This window comes from Vulpes lagopus, chromosome 8 (genome assembly GCF_018345385.1).
Source record: "Vulpes lagopus strain Blue_001 chromosome 8, ASM1834538v1, whole genome shotgun sequence".
NCBI classification, from domain to species: domain Eukaryota; kingdom Metazoa; phylum Chordata; class Mammalia; order Carnivora; family Canidae; genus Vulpes; species Vulpes lagopus.
The window spans coordinates 11,002,018-11,024,529 of record NC_054831.1 but is presented as its reverse complement, the minus strand read 5'-3'; the positions used below and the strand labels follow the sequence as shown (position 1 = coordinate 11,024,529).

The following is a 22,512-nucleotide window of genomic DNA, read 5'->3' as shown; positions in this document are numbered from 1 at the left end:
CATAGCCTTCTTTGTTTTTATTTGGTTGCTTGCCTGGATTTGTTATTCTTAAAGCCCTTGTCATATATTATTTTTTCTCTTACAACCTCTTAAAATGTAAAACCTTTTAGCTCTGGTGGGCATGAGCCATCGTTTGCCCACTTCTATTAATGGTTTGCAACTGTAGTTTCTAAAGACCAGAGTTACAGAGCAGTTAGAGAGGAAAGTGATGAGATAGCTTAACCTTAAACCATTCAAATCTTTATGGCCAAACCAGGTTCAGCCAATGGGACACAAATTTGCAGTCCCTGTTTTTGTGGATTGGTAAAACTTTATCTTCCATGGATAGCTATGTCAATCTTCCCTTATGTTCATTCCCTCTTTTAAATTTTGTGGCAAAAACTCTTTTTTTTGGTATTCAGTGTTGAAATCACTACAACCAATCGACCTAAGACTATGATTTGGAAGACTATCTCTCCTGCACATCGAAAAGATAGTCTGGTATACTGACCTCCAAAGGTTGCCAGGGCTTCTACTGCTCCATTATAGATTGTAGAACTTTGGGATGGTGCCTTGTAATCCCACAGGATTTGGACATAGTTCAAAACCTGGTTAAAACCTGCTGTGGAGAAGGCCCACCACAGGGACCAGTAAAAAAGATGCTTTGAGGAGTAACAACCTTTCAGATCTTGGAACCACTGCACAAAAACTCTCAAAGTTACATTTCCTGGCTTTGGAGTGCTCAACGGACCATCATCTTGGTTCCTTGAAAAGGTGAATAGTTCTTGATAGACTGGTTTGTGATCCATTTGCGGTTCCTCTAAGAAAGCATCTTGTCCTGGTGGCTTTGGAGGAGCTTCTTTGCTGGGTTTTGCATGAAAAAACATGCTCTTCTTAGGCATTGGTAGGAAAAGTGAGAAAAGAAAGGCCACACAGACAGAGGCCAAGGATATGACATTGAGGTAAAAGTATGATATGTTGGCCAGGGACACCAGGAGCTGGGCCAGCACCGAGGCCGCTGTGTAGGCCACCAGTGTGATGCTCCTGCAGTAGCCACTCACTTTCTGGTAGTGCTCTGGGCTGACCACGCTATAAATGTAGGCATAGTAGGCCACCTCGGTGGCAGAGACCATCCCATAGAAGAACTCTAGCACCTGCATGGCTCTTAATCCTTGACCAAATACAAGCAACAACCAGGTGATGATGAAGCTGATCCCTTGCAGGATAATGACTGGTTTGTAGCGAACGTAGTCGGTGAGGATGAACACAGGGAGCAGCAGCACCAGATAAGAGTATGTCCAAATTGGAAAGATCTCATTTGTGATCTGTAAGAGTAAATGGGGAGGGTGTGAGGACAAAAGCACCAGCAGTGAAACACACCATAGATCTCACAGATATATATTATCCAGATGACATGTATCCATCCTAGGACATATTGTTTGGCCCCACATCAATTTGATACTTCACATGAGTTTCTGACAATATGGTGGAAAGCTATGGGAGCTGAAATTCAAGGAAACAAAGTGCAAAAATCATAGATCTTCAAAACATGTGGGTTCCTTCCTCCAGATATAAAGAAAGAACAGTTATTATTCTTAGTTATCTGCTTCTTTCATTTTTTTATTTAAATATTTTTTAAATTTATTTATTCATGAGAGAGAGAGAGAGAGAGAGGCAGAGACATAGGCAGAGGGAGAAGCAGGCTCCCGGCAGGGAACCTGCCACAGGACTCGACCCCAGGACTCCAGGATGACATCCTGAGCCAAAGGCAGATGCTCAACCACTGAGCCACCCAGGCATCCCTGATTCTTTCATTTTTTAAAATGGAATGTGATCTACATAAGCCACTGAGGCTGGGAAAGAGGCCATAATGCATATGTTAGCCTTGCCAGCTTTCCGAGGGCCGTGTAGGGCTGCTCGCGTGCTGTTGCCTGTCCTTTTAAAATAGTTTACCCTTCTTCAATAAGGTTAAAAAGAATGTTTCAGTACTGGCGGAACCTGACCATATTTACCTTTGATTCACATCAGTATGTAAAACGTGCAGACTATCTAGAGATCATCTGGGTGACCAGAAACACATAGGCCAAATGACCAGTTCCAGACTGAATATCAGAAGAAGGAACACTAGTCTGTCTTCTGTTCTTCTGCATTCATGGTCTTTTTTTTTTCTTGGGCTGCTTTGGAGGAGCCATGAGAAACCCCTTAGTATGTCTCTGGTTTAAGTCAGCTTTGGTCATGGTTTTCCAGGAAACACTGGTGGTATCAGCAAATCATCTGAGCCCACCAATAATACATAATTATTTTCGCTTCTGTAAGCGAGATCTATAGTGGATGGAAGATCATGTAAAGAAGGCTGGGGTGGGCCCTCTTAAATCTCTGTTCTTTCAGGGTCTCGCTGACCCTCTCAAATCCCAGGGTCTCAGATCACTGACATAAACCCACCAGTTTACTAAGCCTGAGAGTGTCCTTCATTTTGACCTACTCTGTGCCCTTACTCCTTGAGTTTTCAGGTCACCTTTTACCTAAATGTTCTTAGAGTTTGGTAGAACTTTATTCTGGATCTTCCTGACATTTAGGTGTAGTCACTAACCCAGCAAAAGCTACCTTCCAGATCTGTTTTTTGTGACTGGCTCTGGAGTATAAATCCAGCCCTGAGCTATCTCCCAGCCAAACCTCTTTGCACCTACTGGCATTCAAGATTGGCATGTGCTTTTTTTTTTTTTTAATTGGGAGAGAAAGTGGTGGATTGGTTTAGAGGTCGGAATTTCCTTAGTTTGGGTGGAACATGAGGATGGTTTCTGGGAGAGGAAGGCCATGGGAGATACAACTGTGATGCCACGTTTGCTGAATAACCAGCCCGTAAAATGGAAAAAATGACATTTTTTCCCCTAAATAAATCGAATCGTGTGATCTTATTATTGTTCAGTGACTAAAGCGATGGTTCTTTAATGTTAGCATGTGTCAGATTCACCTGGAGGGTGTGTTAAAACAATCAAATTTTCAGACTCAGTAGTTCCAGGGCAGGGCCTATATATGAACATTTCTAACAAGTTCCCAAATGATGCTCTTGCACTGGTCTGAGGACCCCACTTTGAGAACCACTGACTCATAGTCTCCTTAGGATTAGATCCTATGACCTAACTGAAAGCTAACAACAGCCTTAATATCAGTACATAAAGAGAAAAAAAAAGCTTCAGAGGATTTTTTGCATATACTTTTTCCTAACTCCCCCGCCCCCCCGATCTTATACTATCCTCTAAGGTTTGTAGTTATGAGTAGGCATGGCTTTATTTTAGGTTCATGATAATTAGCAATGACATCCTGGAGTATTGCTTTTGTACAGCTGACAGATTGTTTTGAAGCCACCACATTTCTGTGGTGGCGAAGTTTTATATTTTTACATGACAAATAGACAGAAATCATTAAGGCCTATTTTTCACATTTGAGACCGTAAGGAGTGCTGATACTTTGCTCTTACCCAAGGCTTTAGACATTGTTCTAACAAGATATAAATCTAAGATAAGCATGTTACTAAACTTACTGTGCTGAGGCTTATATTTTTATCTGGTCCTGCTAAATAAGGTATGACAAATGGCTCTGATGGTTTCATCATTGAGAAGAATCCAAAGCAGCAGAGGTTTACTGTGGGAAAAACCCAGGAATGGCTTGGTGATGTCCGGCAACAATTCATGGATGGTTAACCTGCTGGAGGAAAAAGAAAAAAGCAAGTCAGAAGATTGATGGTTTCTTTTCATCAAATGTCCCCATGCTCCATTTGTCCTTTGGTCTTAAAAATGAAAACAGGAAAATCGTGGGGACAGTAAATATATATCACAGGTCAAAACACAGGGACTTGAGTCTTGTCTTTGGGTTTCTTGGTTTCAAGAGAATGGTAATGGTCACTTAGAAACACTGAAGCAAGGAGGTTAAGTTTCATGCCAGCTGGAATGGCGGGGTCACTGAGGAAAAAAGTACTCCCCAGTACGGCAAGCCTGTCGGTCATGCCCTCCCGTAATCTTTTACAGTAGAAAGAAGTCAGAGAATTTCTCCTCAGGCAGAAATCTTGGGCATTAGATAAGATTGGTGGAATTTTGATAAACATAGTTGCTAAGCAAACATCTGCTTCATGCCCCCCATCATGAGCCTTGTCGTGGTTGATGAACTGGAAATCCATTTTAATGAGTGCTTTTAACTGGTGAATAAAATAGCCTTTGGTTAGTGAAGACTTATAAAGCAGATAGACCCCTTGCTCTTTCTGAGAACCAAACTCAGAGTGAACCTTGGTTTAACATGAGAAGCTTCTAGTGATTTGAATTGTCATCTTCCCAAGCGGTTTCATTTGTTTTTAATACCTCTCTTCAGAGGAATTACATGACATCTAGACAATATGGTGTCATGGATGAAATTTAACACTACTCAGAAGTACTTTTCTCAGTTGATATTTAGCTCTTGCTCTGTTCCTACTTTTCCCCACCCCTGTTGCTAATACTGAAACCTGAGAAGATTTTTTTGGGAGGATAAGCCTTACCGTCAGCTGACTGAGGGAAGACATGGGCAGCCTTTAGAAAGGCAATCCCCTGCTCTGAGAGGACCACAATCGCTCAGCCACTCAGTCACTCAGTCATTGACCATTTCTTCCCTGAAGCTTCCAGACCCTCTCCATCTTCTCTCCCGCCTTAATCTCTGGTTCCTTTCAGTTACCGCCCAGGTGAGGCAGTATGGTGTGACAGTCAGAGGCAGGGCTCTGGAGACAATAGGGTCCCAATTCTTCTCTGCTACTTACAAGCATGTCAACTTTGGCCAGTTACTGGACCGTTTTGATACCTCAGACTTCTCATCTGTAAAATGGGAATGATACTACCTACCTCATGTTGTTTTGAAGATTACATGCATTAGCACACGTTAGAACGATGCCAGTCAGTAAGCATACCCTATGCATTCTGTAGAATGGATGGCTTTGGAAAGCACTAAGGTATGGACATGCACATCGGCTCGTTAGCCTGGCAGCTCCGTGGGGGCAGGGATTCATCGTCATCATGGAGTCTGGCATACAACCTTGCACATCAAAGATCTCCTGGAAATGTTTGTTGAAAGTATAGCCATTGGACTGTACCCCAGTGGGGTTTTCTAATTGACCAGAACAATTCAAACAATAGCGAGGAGATATTTTCTAAGTGTTCTGGTTACGTAAATTTGTTCTGTGGAGTGGGAACAGCAAGCCACTGTTTGATTCTCAAGAATATGGAGGTTACTCTTTTTTTCCCCCTAAAGATTTATTTATTTGAGAGAGACAGAGAGAGAGAGAGAGAGAGAAGGGGAGGGGGGAAGGGATAGGGAGAGAATCCCAAGGAAGACTTCCACCCCAACCCTGCTGAACGCGGAGCCTGATGTGGGGCTCGATCCCAGGACCCTGAGACCATGACCTGAGCTGAAACCAAGAGTCAGCCATTTAACCAAGTGAGCCCTATCCAGGTGCCCCTGGAGGTTGCTCTGAAAATAGTTTTGGAATAATGAAACGAGGATTCCCTGGTGAAAAGCACGAGGCCTTCGTAGTTGAGCAAATTCAAATCTTGAATGCACCTTTTGAGTTGTGTGAGCCCTGGACAAGTTTCTCAATGGGCCAAGGGCTCAGTTGTCTTCACCTGTGCAGGTGGGTAACTTCTCATTCCCCACCAGATGTTGGCAGCCAGTTTGTTAAAGGAGGTTGAATTCAAAATGGGTGGACTGGTTGGTCTGGAAGCCATTACCACCACAGCGGGAAGATTCACGTCACAAGGGATCATGTGGAGAGATAGCTACAAGGAATCCTCTTATTTTTGTTTTTAATAATAAATTTATTTTTTATTGGTGTTCAATTTACCAACATACAGAATCCTCTTGATTGTGAAATCAGGACTATGGCTGCCAGGATGGGCTCCAAGTTTGCCCCCTGCTGGTATCCTCACTTACTGCAAAAGGACAGTGTGTTTATTTTCTCAGGGGTGCTCTGACTGCATAGCCCCTCTGAAGCCACTGGCATTCCTTTTGGCCTGCGGACAACTTGTGGCTCCCTAGGAAGATCTTTGAAGACCCCGGGTGTACACTGTTCCCTGATATGTGCTCTCCGCTGAGATCGAAGGGAGTGAAGAACCCAGTGTGAAAGATGCAAACTTTCCTTCCTTAGACCCCTTTTTCTAATTCCAAGCCATCTTTTCCCTTTTTGGAATGAGTGGTGGAGTGATAGCTTTAAAAAGAGACAAATACCGAATTTACAATCTCAGTTACCCTAGTGGTATGATTGCTAATAGTTCAAGCAGGTGATAATTCTTAGTTGATTTTTAACCTGTTGCTTCAAAGGTCATTGCAAAGCAGTTAAAATGTTACCAAACAAACGATCCGATTTGCACTTAGTTATGTCAAAATGCAAACTTCTGGTCTTCCTGAGGCTGTTGGGTGCACTGACGCAGGGGTCTTCTGTTTCAGGACACAGATCTATCCCAGCTGCTTCAGGTGGGGGGTGTCTGTAGTGTCAGGGCTCTCGCTGCTTGAGGGGCTGGTGCACTGCCACGAGTGGGTGGGCATTGAATAAGTATCCCAGCTATTGCTGTGATGTGGACCTTCTGATAGATTTTTTTTTTCTGTTGTACTTAACATAGATGACTGAACTTACTCAAATTCCTTTGCCTCTCTGAGTCTCACTAATTAAGAGAAGGTAACAGTGATCTACTTTAGTATTTGTGAGGAGTAAATGAGGTCAACAGGAGAGGACTCGGGGCACTGCCCAGCATAGTAAACACCAGTGTCTTTCCCTGGCCTTTCTTTGAGAATCTGGTTTAGTTCCAGTGACCCAGGAAATCACACCACCAATAAATCACTGATAGAGGAACAGCTCATAATAGACCCAGCTAAGTAGAATCACTGATCATCAGTACACAAAGTAGAAATGACTTCAGAATGAATTTAAAAGAATAAGAAGACACTTAAAGAGTCAATCCACAGTTTAAGATTGCAAGGAAAACTGTTTCTTTAAGGAATTAAATTGTCTGAAAGCCCTTTATAAATACTAACTTACATAGGAGAGATCATGAGTCATACTCACTTGCCTTTTAATCAGACCTTTACGGTCTGCCATAAAGGGAACTCTTAATCAGTTTAGTTATGTTCTGCTCATAATACGTGCTGTCCACACCTATACTTCTCCATCTAGATGTTTTACTAAACTCATTTGGAGTCTTCTCTAAATTAGTGAACACTTACTGTATGTAAAGATTTTATGTAAACTTACTATAATTTTTAAATAATTAAGAGAAAGTGATCTCTATATTCCAGCTCACCATTACTCTGTACCAAAAGTATATATATATATATATATTTTTTAATCTAGATGATTTAAATCAGCTTTCCAGGTCAACATTTTCCATCCGGACCTAGCTCTGCCCTTCCTTCCTTTCTTCCTTCCTTCCTTCCTTCCTTCCTTCCTTCCTTCCTTCCTTCCTTTCTTTTTTTCTTTTTCTTTTTCTTTCTTTTTTTTTAAAGATTCTGTTTATTTATTCATGAGAGACACACACACAGAGAGGCATAGACACAGGCAGAGAGAGAAGCAGACTCCATGCAGGGAGCCCGATGTGGGACTTAATCCCAGGACTCCAGGATCATGCCCTGAGCGGAAAGCAGACGCTTAACTGCTGAGCCACCCAGGCATCCATAGCTCTTCCCATTCTAACGAGCTGTGTTGGCTAATACACACACAGACCACATGGCTCCATCATTTTTAATGGCGATTAGATAGCTTTCTTTCTATTGACTTTCAGTGGTCACATCACTCATCTTGCTATTTGGATGCTATCAGGTATGACTGGGGACTCATTTCAATGGGGTGTTTCTCTTGCACCCAGGAAATCACAAGATTAATGGATTGTTGATACCAATGTTGGTACTAGGAAGTGATGTGGTGCTGTAACAAACATGCAAAAATATGGAAGTGGCTTTGGAACTGAATAATGGGATGGGTAGAGGCTGGAAGAATTTTGAGATACTTGATAGAAAAAATTTAGAATGCCGTGAAGAGATTGTTGGTAGAAATATTGCCTTTAAAGGCAATTCTGTTGAGGGCTCAGAAAGAAGAGAGAAGTGCTATAGAGAAGGTGTCTATTGTCTTAGAGAAGACATATATCACCAGAAATAGAATGTTGCTAGAAATATGAATGCTGAAGGTGCTTCTGGTGATGTCCTAGAGGGGAAGGAAAAACACGTTATTCAACCCTGGAAGAAAGGTGCTTTTTGTTATAAAATCACAGAGAACATGCTTGAATTATGTTCTATTGTTGGAAGGAGAGTAGAACTTGTAAGCAATGAATCTGGACATTATGAGGGGAGAATTCCAAGCAGTGTTAGAAGATGCAGCCTGGCTTCTCCTTGCTGTTTATAAAAAATGTGAGAGAAAAGAAAGAAATCAAGGAAGGAATGCCAAAGCAAAAAGGAGCCAGCACTCAATGACTGGGAAGATTCTCAGCCCATCTAGACAGCATACTTGATCCACAGCGCCAACAGTGTGGCTGGACAATCATTTGCTCAAGAACTCAGGTGTGTGGCTGATGGATCCAATCAACCATCTTAGTGGAAGCCAGAAATGGAGATGGGGTTATCCTGGAAAGCTATGTGGAAGACCCACTTGTCTGATGATTTGGACCTCGGTGAATTGCATGGGAATCTCAAAGACAGGTCTTTGAGAATTTTATATCAGCATAATCACTACCACCCTGGACTAACAGGGGTAGAGGCGGCATGAAATGAAAAGAAAAAAAAAAAAGATGATTCTGAGGGCAGAGGCACAGATGCAGAAGTTTGGGCTGGTGAGGCCCCCTCAGGCCAACAGGGTGAGGCTGCCATCCTGCAGGCCCAGAGGACAGAGCATCGAGCCACAGGGGATTATTCTCAGGTCTTGACATCTAATGGAACTTGCCCTGCTAGTTTTTAAGACTTCTTTAGGACTCATTACTCCTCCCCCCGCTTTTTAAAAAAGATTTTATTTATTTATAGAGACACACACAGAGAGAGAGGCAGAGACACAGGTAGAAGGAGAAGCAGGCTCCATGCAGGGAGCCCAATGTGGGACTCAATCCCGGGTCTCCAGGATCACGCCCTGGCCTGAAGGTGGCACTAAACTACTGAGCCACCCAGGCTGCCCCTCATTACTCCCTTTTTGACTTCCAATGTCTCCTATTTGGAATGAGATTTTTCTACCCTATGCTGTGATATTGTATTTTGTAAACAGATGCCTTCTTTTCTGGTTCCACAGATGGAGGGGAATTTTACCAAAGGATGAATCATACCCTAGGTCTCACCCATTAGTGATTTATACAATTCAGAAGATGAAATTTCTGGACTCTGAATTGATGATATTTCGATGAGAGTCTGGATTTAGAGTGGACACTGGGATGGTTAAGACATTTCAGAATGTTGGGAATGGGGTGAATATAATTTTGCATGTGGGAAGGATGTGAATTTTGGGAGGCCAGAAGGTGGACTCTTATGGGTTGAATTGTGTCCCTGCTCAAAAATATATTGAAGTCCTAACCCCTTATACCTCAAAATGGAATTTACTTGGAAACAAGTTTGTTACAGATGTAATTAGCTAAGATGAGGTCATTCTAGAGTAGAGTGGGCCTTTATTTTATTTTATTTTATTTTATTTTATTTTATTTTATTTTATTTTACTTTTAAAATATTTATTTATTTATTTATGATAGACATAGAGAGAGAGGCAGAGACACAGGAGGAGGGAGAAGCAGGCTCCATGCCAGGAGCCCGACATGGGACTCGATCCCAGGACTCCAGGATCGCGCCCTGGGCCAAAGGCAGGCGCCAAACCGCTGAGCCACTCAGGGATCCCCGGGCCTTTATTTTAATATGACTGAGATGCTTATAAGGAGAGACACAGATACAAAGACCCACAGGGAGAAGGTGGCCATGTGACCACAAAGGAAGATTGGAATGATGCATCTACAAACCAAGTAACAGTAAGAATTGCCAGTAAACACCGTAGGTTGGCAGAAGCAAAGAAAGCTCTTCCCCTACAGTTTTCAGGGGGAGAAATAATCCTTTTAGGAATATTGACACCTTAGTTCTAGACTTTTAATCTCCAGAACTATGAGAGAGGCAATACATTTCTGATGTCTTAAACCTACCTCGTTTCGTTGTACTTTGTTATAGCCACCCGAGGAAGCTGATATCGATTCTGAAACACCTAATTTGAATTTTTGATAATTTGGACACAACGTACAATGTATTACACATTAAAACCCTTTCATTAAATATATTCTATCCTGGATTTCCTTACATCCATACTTTCATTATATTTGACTATAAATAGGACAAATGAGTCTTTATTTATATATTGGGTAAAATTTGCCAGTTTGTTCTGGTAGCTACCTATAAATATCTACAGCTAAGCAATAAACATTGGTTATACCCCATATGGTGGTGGTTCAAAAAAACTGAAGTGTTCTCATTACATGAATTGCAGAAATGGTAGAGGACTGCCCCACCCTTTTAGGTCACCTGCCTAAGCAAACTGCAATTTTTAAATAAAAATTTATAAATTTCCTTAGAGCTTAGTCAATTACTCATAAATTTATTTTATATTGACTTTCCCACTGAGATACTGATGTTTGTAATGATTGCACTCCTTTTTACTGGGTCTCTCTTCTTTATCAAGTTATCAAATTTTAGTACAAGTGTGCCATGATAGCAATAAAGGTGTCTTTTGTACAGGAGGCTGATGTTCTCAGGGCATCTTTGGTAGAGTTTGCGCTTTCAGCTAAGAGAGCCCTCATCCGCCTCAAGTACTCAGGAAGCCTCTGGGGAAGGAAGGAAAGAAAGGAAGAAGAAAGCCAGTTTTCCTGTAGTTGTAGTAAAATTGCTGTAATTCATTTGTACACCCGTATTTGTTATGCCTGGTCTGAAAAGAACATAAATTAAGCATTGCTGGGCAGAAAAAAGACTTATGATAGAATATCATCCTGTGTATCTATTAAACATAAGCTAGAGTTACAAGCTTTTCACCCCTACTTCACAATGCAAACCCTATTTTTTGTAAAGATTTTATTTATTTATTCACGAGACACATACACACAGTGAGAGATAGAGAGGCAGAGACATTGGCAGAGGGAGAAGCAGGCTCCACGCAGGAAGCCCGATGTGGGACTCGATCCCAGGACCCCAGGATCACACTCTGATCCAAAGGCAGACGCTCAACCACTCAGCTACCCAGTTGTCCCCAAACCCTATGTTTTATGATGGGCATTATCACTACAGAAATTTTCTTTTAAAGAAAGGATGGCCAGGTCCATTCTAGAACTTTCTTTGGTTATTCATCACAGTGCTACAGATAAATTGGGTCCAGTGGTACCATTGGAATGGATGTAATACATATTGAGTGTGAAAGGATAGCATAGAGTGGAAATTGCTGAACAAATCCTAGGTATAGAAACTCCTCTGTGAATTTTTGGTTTTCAGGAGGCTGTTCCAAGTTCAACTTTGTTTTCTTAATTGAAAGAAACGGGATACAAAAAAAAGTGCTACTCCCACCTGTGGGTGATGGGCTGAGTGGTTTTGTTCCTCATTCGGAGAAAATGTCTAAACACCGACCCTTGAGTCTCTTCCCCACTTACTGATTCAGCAGGTCTTTGCAGGGAAGGGTTGAAACTGAATATTCATTTCTAACAAATTCCTGTGCTGACGCTGTCTATTGGCTGGGGACCTCACTCTGAGAGTCACAGCTTAGCAAACAGCAATTGGGAGCAACTCTGAGGCTCGAAGTTTGAAAGATTTCTGTAGCTCTCTTTGAAGATGAGACACTAGAGGGCGGTGTGATCCCAGCACACGGGGACAGAGAGCAGATGGTCACCTCAAATCCAGACCTCGCTTCAGCCTAGGAATCGCTGATTTTTATTTGCTTTGTTTATTGACAGTTCACATAGGAACTTATTTATTTTTATTATTTTTTTTTCACATAGGAATTTATATGTAAGAAAGATTCCAAAAATAAATTTAAAAGCTGCTCTCTCTCCAGTCCCTTAAAAAAAAAAGAAATCCTAGGGCCTGCTAGCTGGACAGCAGGAGCGATGGAGGGGAGGGGGTACATATGATTTTATATCCCATTATTCAGACAGCTTCAGTACATAGATAAATTGGCTCCTTAGAGTCTGGTGTTTCTTAAAGTGTTTTCAAGGAACTCAAATTCTATTAGTAACAGAACTAGAGTTTGAGACCAAATAAATTCAAAAGAATTCAATTAAATAGTTCTATGAGTTCTTTGCTGGACTTTTCCTTAGAGTGTTTACTTGTACATTGGAAACCCTTGTGAGGAGGATGTCCAACGCAGGGCCTCTGAGTATTTTGGAAATGAATGCCAATCTGGTCCTAATGTTTCATTTTTCTAGAAGGAAATAGAGACTGGAAGATAACATGGCTGCTGGGTAGTGACAGGGCCTGTCTCCTGAGTGCAGCTCAATGTAATTTCCATGGGAAGTATGTGTGGGCCTGCATGCAGTGACAATGCCCACGGAGTCAAACGTGCTTCCTGTTTGGGGCCTGGAGTCTTCATAGTCTACCTGTTGGGCTCCTCTTCCTCCAGGTGCCTGCCTGCTGCACCCCATACCTTTATACAGATGGTGCTCCAATGCTGCTGTCCAGACAGGACTTCTCAGGACACCTTGTCCAAAATGTTTTTTTTCCCTCAATCCTTATTGCTTTGTCACTACTTGCTAATATTAATATGCTTAATGGCTTTTGTGCGTTTGTTCCCTTTGAAATAGAAGAGCCAGAGCCATCTTGGTGTCTACTATATTCTTAATATTTAGTAGGTGCTCAATGAACATTTTTTGGATACATTACCTAGTGCCAGCAAAGTATATAAGCTAAGATTGATTATTGTATCAGAGTTCTCCAGAGAAATAGGACCAATAGGAGTTGCATATGTTATGTGCTAAAATGCCAAAAACTAGTGTGTTTTCTAAAATGGCTCCAATAAGACTCAGATAATCTAAGCACAATATGAATGTGTAGACAAATTTCCACTTGCATTTCTGGGGTTAAAAGTACAATATCTGATAATTTCCAATAATCATTTAAATTTAGCAGTAATTTATTTGTATATATCCCGGTATGTTAGAGAACATTCTTACAGGCTTTGGGAAGTTTGGATTTAAATGTCATTAAGGTGATAGGGATTTTTATTTATTCAAAAGCCTCTCTGAGAAGGACATCTACACTGGGTTTTACTGCAATTAAGGTTACTGCCTTGGAAAATACTGGCCACTTCTTTATTTTCCATCTTCTGATTCTCACAGGAGTGCTTCTCATGTGCAGACTGAGGTGCAACCATACAAGGAGGCAGAGTCAGGTAGATATGGTTTCAGGCTTCTTTGATGCACAAAGTAAGAGACCCTGAAAGGTGGTGGTGGGGTGCTGGTGGTGATATGCAGTTGCCAACAGACAGAGGAGCACAGATATTTGGGAGATTAACTAACTTAAGATAAAATCCACCCTCTGAGAAGACCTCTCCTGCTGAGCCACACAGAGCTTACCTTCTCTCCTCTAATCACATGGTCTGTCCTGCCCTGTGGACCATTGAGGAAAAAGGAGAAGGCAGTGGGGAGTGCATGCGTGCTTATGTGTGTGTGTGTGTGTGTGTGTGTGTGTGTGTGTGCGCTCATGTGTGTGCGTGCATGCATATAGTCTTAGATATAAAAGAAAGCCTGAAAAGAAAATGGATGAAAGATCTAAATGTGAGACAAGATTCCATCAAAATCCTAGAGGAGAACACAGGCAACACCCTTTTTGAACTCAGCCACAGTAACTTCTTGCAAGATACATCCACGAAGGCAAAAGAAACAAAAGCAAAAATGAACTATTGGGACTTCATCAAGATAAGAAGCTTTTCCACAGCGAAGGATACAGTCAACAAAACTAAAAGACAACCTACAGAATGGGAGAAGATATTTGCAAATGACCTATCAGATAAAGGGCTAGTTTCCAAGATCTATAAAGAACTTATTCAACTCAACAGCAAAGAAACAAACAATCCAATCATGAAATGGGCAAAAGACATGAAGAGAAATCTCACAGAGGAAGACATGGACATGGCCAACATGCACATGAGAAAATGCTCCGCATCACTTGCCATCAGCGAAATACAAATCAAAACCACAATGAGATACCACCTCACAGCAGTGAGAATGGGGAAAATTAACAAGGCAGGAAACCACAAATGTTGGAGAGGATGCGGAGAAAAGGGAACCCTCTTACACTGTTGGTGGGAATGTGAACTGGTGCAGCCACTCTGGAAAACTGTGTGGAGGTTCCTCAAAGAGTTAAAAATAGACCTGCCCTACGACCCAGCAATTGCACTGCTGGGGATTTACCCCAAAGATACAGATGCAATGAAACGCCGGGACACCTGCACCCCGATGTTTCTAGCAGCAATGTCCACAATAGCCAAACTGTGGAAGGAGCCTCGGTGTCAATCAAAGGATGAATGGATAAAGAAGATGTGGTTTATGTATACGATGGAATATTCCTCAGCCATTAGAAACGACAAATACCCACCATTTGCTTCGATGTGGATGGAACTGGAGGGTATTATGCTGAGTGAAATGAGTCAATCGGAGAAGGACAGACATTATATGGTCTCATTCATTTGGGGAATATAAAAGATAGTGAAAGGGAATAAAGGGGAAAGGAAAAAAAATAAGTGGGAAATATCAGAAAGGGAGACAGAACATGAGAGACTCCTACCTCTGGGAAACCAATTAGGGGCAGTGGAAGGGGAGGTGGACGGGGGTGGGGGTGACTGGGTGGTGGGCACTGAGGTGGGCACTTGACGGGATGAGCACTGGGTGTTATTCTGTATGTTGACAAATTGAACACCAATAAAAAATAAATTTATTAAAAAAAAGAAAGCCTGACACTAGATATGATGTGTTAAGGAATTCGTGTGTTAAACACCTGGCTTAGCTGGAGTGGTGCTGTCTACAGTAAGAGATACAAATTTCCACAAGTACATTCACATTTACTATTAGTGACAATCAATGAGTCCTCTGGTAATTTCACTTTGAAAGGAGGTTAGAGATAATGTTCACCATGGAAGATGATGCTCCCTGGAAAAGAGTAAGCAACCTTGGATAGAATCTCAGACTTCCCTGGTGGAAGAACTTTGGGAGGGATGACCTTCCAGATGAGGTCATATTATTTACCACTCTGTCCCTTCACAACACGGGTCCCCATGAAGATTGACTTATTTGGAGTCCTATTCCTCGAGGTAAAGTAAATACGTATCAAGTTTCTTTTTTTTTTTAATTAATTAATTTATTTATTTATGATAGTCACAGAGAGAGAGAGAGAGGCAGAGACACAGGCAGAGGGAGAAGCAGGCTCCATGCAGGGAGCCCGACATGGGATTTGATCCCGGGTCTCCAGGATCGCGCCCTGGGCCAAAGGCAGGCGCCAAACCGCTGCGCCACCCAGGGATCCCAATACGTATCAAGTTTCTATCAATAAAGCTCTTACATAAACAGAGTAGGTGGCAATAAAAACCAGAAGCTGAATTACATCAATAAGCAGGAATGATGACAATGAAAAATATTTGCCAGTAGTTAACTGCTTTCCATTTACTTTACAGACAGTAAGGATTTGCTCTTCCATATGGAGTGCTTCTGGGGTTTTCTAGGTCTTTCTTGTGTAAGAAGCTGATGAAATGACTATGTGCGGAGCCCTCAATGAGCCTGACTGGGAGTCATCTGTTTTCTGTGCTCCAAGAAGCCCACTCTCTTCTTTCATTCATTATGCTTCTGTCTAGCCCGACCATGGGTTGTTTGCACAACTCCATAATTGACTTGGACCTAAAATTCTGGTCTTTTTTCTTCATGACCTTCACAGACTTACAGCTATTTCTACTGTCCTGGAGAGGTTGAAATTCCTCTTCCCTCTGAATTTTGGGTTGAGAAAATCAGAGATAAACCTAATAGAAGAAACACAATCTTCCACTTGATGGGGGTGGGAGAAGACCACTGCCTCCTTGGACAGAGGAGGAGTAGACTAGGCAAAAGTGCCAGGATTGGGCAAGAATATATAGACATGGAGGGGGTGATTTTGAGGGAGAAGGAGATGGAAGTTATACCCCGCAACTAAGCAGAGCAAGGCTGCTCCTATTATTTTCCAGGTTCTTGAGTTCAAATGTCAACCCCATCATTTTCTAGCTGTGATTTTGGGTGTTTACATGTGGTAGTTGATGCTGTCCTTGATCCTCCATGCTGCCTCCAGACAATTATTCTCAATCTTGTGGCAGAAAATAAAAATGTTCATTTCTTTGGAATTCACTTAACTTGACCACTTTGTCATGGTCTAGTTGCTGACACTGATTGCCTCTTCTCTTTTCCTCCATCTTCCAAATCCTTGGCATCAATTCTTCATCCCAAGTCCCGATATTATCTTACAGTTATTCAATATCCACCTGAAATGTGTCTTATCTTCCCAGTTCCTCAGTCTTCTCATTTCCAGGGATCCCTTTTCCCATTCTACCTCAGTTCCCCATTCTCATGGCCGCATCCTATTCTCCCTCTAAAAAAGGGATCCAGTCAAGGGCTCTGTCTACAATGACCTCTTCTTGCTTATGTCATCAACTTTGATTGTGCCATTGGAATATCTCTGTTTTGCTTCCAATATCCCAGCCTTCTCTCCTTTATAATTTCTACAGTAATCATGCCAATGCCCTAAACTCTATTGCTTTTCCATGTTTTGATCACTTCTCTGTGGAAAAAGCCTCATCCTAAGGTCTCTTCAGAGTACATTTCTTAGTTGGTTATTTTGCATTCCTGATCTTGTCTGTTGGACTAAAAGCTGAGTTCTCCAGTAAGGCTTTCCCCATCTTCCATGGAGTTCCTGGAACGCCCTTCAAAGAAGGGGTACTGAAATCTCCTGTATGCAATTTTCAGCAGTTACTCAGGGATCCTCTGGATTCTGATGCACCCCACTTCCAAGCTGAGGACTTCTCTGATACCTCTGCTCAGACTGCTTTCTCCAAAAGGGACCACTTGAGTATCAGGTGTGCACCCTGCCTGGTTAGCGTTGCACAAGGGTGTGTGTGGCAGGGCTACCCAGTTTAAAAGACATATGCACATAGATCTCTGAAATTCTTCAGCCCACCAAAGACTCTCATCCCCTTCATACCCTCTGGAAGCACTTGGACTTGGGTAGTGAAATACCACCTGTCTTCTTGTGATACCTCCTTAGGTTGGATAACCACCTATAAATATTACTTCTAGTGACCTACTTGAATCCGGCGATGCCTATCTATCCTCATTTCCTGAGGTTCTGAGTGCTCAGCCTGTACTCCAAGCATGCAATTCTCTATCAAAACCAAATCAATTCTTCCTAACCCGTACTGTCAACAAGCATGTAAAAATAATACCTCTGGTAGGTGCCATTTACCCTGACACCTGCTTGGGCAGGCATTTATATGACATGCTTTCTATGTCTTATTTTTAATCCTCTGAAAAGTTCACAAATTAGATATTATCTCCACTTGGAGATGAGAAAGCAGACATTCTGGGAGAGAGAACGCGGCTGGCCCATGGTCTTGCCATTTAGAATCCAATTCTGTAAGGATGCGAGGCTTGAACTCTTCTTGTACCCGTTGGGTGGGGCATGCTAGTCTTGTTTCCATCTCTCATTCCTTTTGAGTTGTTCCCAGGTCTTGTTTACTTTCTCCTCTGTCTTTGCCGGCTACTTCCCAAATCAGAATTGTGTGGTGTAGAACTTATGGTTACCATCTAAAATGATGAACACTGGGGAGCATGGGTGGTACAGTTGGCTACATGTCTTGACTCTTGATTTAAGCTCAAATCATGGTCTCAGGGTTGTGAGGTTGAGCTCCGTGTTGAGCTCCCCACTTAGTGGGGAGTCTGCTTGAGATTCTCTCTTTCTCCCTCTGCCCCCTGTGCCCGCACACTCTCTCTCTCACACAAATAAATAAATCTTAAAAAAATGATGAGCATATTAAATACCATGTATTACTCCAACTGACAATAAATGTAGCATGCATTCCCTTTTTCTTATTGAAGGATAATTGACATTCAATATTCTATTAGTTTCAGATGTCCATTATAACAATTTAATATTTTTATACATGAAATGATCCTCAAAATAAGAGTACTTACCATCTGTCACCATACAAATTTATTGCAGTATTATTAATTATATTTCCTATGCTGTATAATACATTTCCATGGCTTATTTATTTTAAAACTGGAAGTTTGTGCCTCTTCATCCCTTTGCCTATTTTGCCCATCCCCTTCCCCTCCTCCTCTATTTCTCTTAGGTATCAGTGATCTGTTTCTGTTTTGTTTTATTTATTTTGTTTTTTAGATTCCGCATATATAAGTGAAATCATACAGTATTTGTTTTTCTGTGTTTGTTTTATTTCCCTCAGTATAATGCCATCAAGGTCCATCCATGTTGTCACAAATGGCAAGATTTCATTCTTTTCATGGCTGAATAATGCAGCATGCACTCTTGAAATCAGTTCAGTGGACTTTTACAGAAGTTTTCTTTGGACAGTTTAAGCCCCTACAAGCTGTTCCTTGGGTGAAAGGGATCCTGTACTATTTGGTGCTAGTGACATCTCCAGTGTCAGGCTTTCAGTGACATGGTGCTTAATTCCCATCTGTAAAGGTTCCTGAATTGAAAGTTCAGGGGAACTGAAGCAGAGGGAAAGAGCATTCACACTGAAAGCCACCTTTATCCCATGAATGTGAGGAGGTGTAGACCCCTTCTTGTCCTTGCTTCCAGAACTTCCCGTTCCAGCTGCTGGCACCACTAGCAGAGCTTTGGAGGTTGCTTCAAGGATGCCTTGCCTTTATTATTACACCTAAGAGTATACAATCTGGATTAAATGTTGCAGCCCCCCTCTAGCCTTGGGCAAATTATAAGAAGCAGTGACATTGTAGTTATTATTTGACTCATGTATCTTCTCCATAGCAAGGAATGCAAGTAAGAATGCTGTACAAATTACTATTTTGCTCTTGCCCTCTCTGTTCTGATACAACCTCCCCTCCTCCAGGAATGACTCATTTTCCATACTTTGGCCCTATAAGATGAAACGAGAGTGGTCCTGTATTTGGTGAAACCAGTGTCTGAAGCAAAAAAGTAGAAAGGTGTCTTTGATCAGCTGCTTCCTCCAGCAGATAAATAAAGCTGGTCTGGGCTTACCTTTATGGTCTGAAAAGTGAGAGGAGAGGAGGCTTTACACAGGAGGAAACAGGATTCACAAGGTGAGCGGGGTGCTCTGTCCTCTGCTCCACGGGGACACAAGGCCAGCCGCCATCAGCTGCGAACTCAAAGTTCTGGTTTGTGGGGCAGATCTGTAACAGCTGCAGAAAATCTTGATTGAACAATGAAGCATGCCGTGGCACGCCGTGGCATACTGCAATCCTCAGCAGACAGGAAGGACCAGAGTTCATTAGCACAGAGTGAGGACACCTCCACCTTTGTATCGGCAGAGCATTGATCGTTCCCTGTGTTAAAAATAAATCACTGCTATCATATTAACAACTACTTGGAGAAGCTAAGTCTTTGGATTTTCTCAGCATCGCATTTTGTGAGTGGCCAGGAGCCCGGTCAGACACATTCCTGCTATTACTTTGCTAGCTTCCTGTTTTAATCTCACTCCCTGGGGTTTATCAAAGTCACATTTTTTTTCCCCTGGAACATCTAGTCGGGTTGAATTTTTGAGTGCACACACTTGCCTTTTATTTCCATGACATTTTAGTTTAATTCCTATCTCCAAAGCTGGATGCGTTTTGCTCCCCCTCTTCCATTTCCTTTGAGAAATTCTCCCATTCTAGGATCCCCAAAGCAACTTGGTCTCTCGGGTTGAAGATTGAGGCATCTGCATCCCTTTGTGGCCATTGTTATGGAGCTGCCTCCTTTTCCCTGTCATATCACTTACACCTGGTTTTGAGCTACCTCCTTCCAGACGTTTGCAGCTGGCTTCCGGACAGCATTTTTCTCCCTCTGTGTGGGTGTAGCTCACAGGGCTGGCATTCATTAGCCCGACAGCACTGTGGATTTTATATAATAACCTTGAAGCTCATGTACATTCTTAGATTAGGTCAATTGTCCTTATAATCATTTCAAAAGATAGGAAAAGAAATAAAAAGAAATGACAAGGTTTACAAAATTTGTGTTTATTAATTTTTTTAAAGATTTTATTTATTTATGAGAAACACACAGAGAGAGGCAGAGACACAGGCAGAGGGAGAAGCAGACTCCACACAGGGACCCCGATCTGGGATTTGATTCATGGACTCCAGGATCACACCCTGGGACAAAGGCAGGCGCTAAACCGCTGAGCCACCCAGGGAGCCCCACATTTTGTGTTTACTAGAAGGGAACAGAGTGTGGGACCTGAATAGGAATTTGCTGTGGGTATTGTAGATCCCTCTACCCTCTAAGATACCCTCAGCTTTCTGAGTCACCTTGCCTGTGGAGGAGAAACTCAAATGTGGTATCTCTACTAGTGGTCGGTGGAGTGGACACAGCTAAGTTCCATAATATTGCTCTGCCCCTAATTCCAGACTTTTTTTTTTTTTTAATTTTGAAGGTCTGGAAGAGCTAAACTGGTGAACATAAATTTGCAAAATTTGCTTCCCATTACCCAAGATGCCTAAATTATTTTAGCAACTATGTTTTACACTCTTCTTGATAACCCACCAGTTCCTACAGTGACCCCAGTATAAACTCTGACTAGAAAGTTACAGACTATCAAAATTGGATACCTTAAAATGGAAATATGAGCACTTAAATTTCACATACCTTCAAATACAATAACATTGTAACTTACTCTTTAATGTTAAAGCAGGAAAACTGTGGTAAATTTAGATAAAGCCAGCATATGTTGTTCTAATCTGGGCCAGGATCGGATGGAGCAGAAGCTGACGCTAGAGGAAGTCAGAAGAGTTGTTTAATTTCTATTTCTCCACTGCAAATAGAAAATGAAGTAGTGTGGTTTTTTTTTTTTTTTTTGAAGACTTTTGATTAAAAATAAGCAAACTGCAGGAACTAGAACAATGCCTGGTTCACATCAAGCACTGAATTAATTATTAATAAGAGGTGTTACTACTTTAGATGGAATTTCCACTAGGGCAATTCAGTTTTCAGCCTCATGCAGACAGTCTGTTCTCTTTTTCCCATTAGAGCAATGGTTGTAGTTTCCAAAACTTATACGTCTGCTCTGCATTATAATTAGGCAGTTCCATAAGATATTTGAATTGCGAGTGTCCTAGAAAGATGCTACTAATATGGTCTCTCAATAAAAACTCAGGCAGCCCAAGAAACTGTGTATGCCTGGACATCTCACATTTAGAAAAATGATTATTAATAGTAATATCATCCAAGACTTACCAAGCCTTTACTGTGTGATGAGTACTCCTGGGTACTTGACGTGCATGTCCTAGATCATTTAATCCTCAAAAAAAATCCTATGAAGTAAGACTGTTCTTGTCCCCATTTTATAGATGAGAAAACAGGTACAAAAACATGAAGAAACTTCCTCAAGTCATGCAGCATGCAGGAATATTTTCAGCAGGACAAGTTGACAGCACCAACAAAGCAGAAGAAAACAAATCCCCTGGAAGCTCCATCAAATACCACATCAGACAGTCTCATTCCTTCTTCCGTTGTTGGGATGATAGGAGGTTGGCAAATTCAACAATCTATTTTTTTCTCAGTTTGGTTTGTTTTTAGTCCTTTCTGGATGAGAGTCCTGCTCTCTGCCTCTCCTGCTGCCAGTATCTGAGATTGCCCAGCTCGGAGTCCTCTAACCCACCTCCCTCCTGGCCAAACTGTCAGGGCAGAGTCCAGACACTGAGGTCTACACACTGCCAAAGCCAAATTCCTCTGTAAAGTCAAACAGAGACTTGATCTTTGGATCTTGATCTCTTGGGGATTATAGGTGCCTGAACGGGGGGGAAATCCAAGCCAATATCTTCCCCAGATGGCTATGATTAAAGGAATTTAAAAAATATTTATTTATTCATGAGAGACACACAGAAAGAGGCAGAGACATGGGCAGAGAGAGAAGCAGGCTTCTTGTGGGGAGCCTGACATGGGGCTTGATCCCAGCACCCCAGGATCACACTCTGAGTCGAAGGCAGATGCTCAACTGCTGAGCCACCCAGGTGTCCCTGATTGAAAGAACTTAATTCAGAATTTCTTTAGAATGTTGTGCTCAGTGGCTTGAAGCCCTAGATCCACAGGTTTTTGGAAGACTCCCAGGGCAGCCTCTCACCACCTTTCCCCCCTCAGCCTCCACAAGTGATGTTTTTTAGCCTCTGAAAGAGTAAAGAGACATCCAATGGTCAGGTCAGAATGCTGTTGTTTTCATCTTGCTTTTTAAACTCCATATGAAAAGTTTTGGTACGTAAGGAAGAATCTATGCATCAGGAAAGGACTAGATGCTGTCTAGACTCTAGAGCACCTTTTCCCTGGTTACCT

The 22,512-nt window shown here is 42.0% G+C and overlaps 1 protein-coding gene across 12 annotated transcripts in view; it reads right to left on the bottom strand.

Moving 5' to 3' along the window:
• The window catches only part of LOC121497906 (thiamine transporter 2-like), a 42,488-nt gene extending 20,663 nt beyond the window's left edge, over positions 1-21,825 (bottom strand). The window contains exons 1-5 of one of the 12 annotated variants that reach the window (XM_041767677.1): positions 21,421-21,825; positions 20,861-20,998; positions 19,228-20,339; positions 3,521-3,684; positions 491-1,304 (exon numbers count right to left, since the gene is read on the bottom strand). In XM_041767677.1, coding sequence (XP_041623611.1) covers positions 491-1,304; positions 3,521-3,670 — 964 coding nt within the window. In that variant the 5' untranslated portion in view covers positions 3,671-3,684; positions 19,228-20,339; positions 20,861-20,998; positions 21,421-21,825. Of the gene's footprint in view, positions 1-490; positions 1,305-3,520; positions 3,685-19,227; positions 20,999-21,420 lie in introns of all 12 variants that reach the window. The other 11 variants (XM_041767674.1, XM_041767681.1, XM_041767680.1 and 8 more) reach the window with 11 other exon arrangements.
• Between the last annotated feature and the right edge of the window lie 687 nt (positions 21,826-22,512).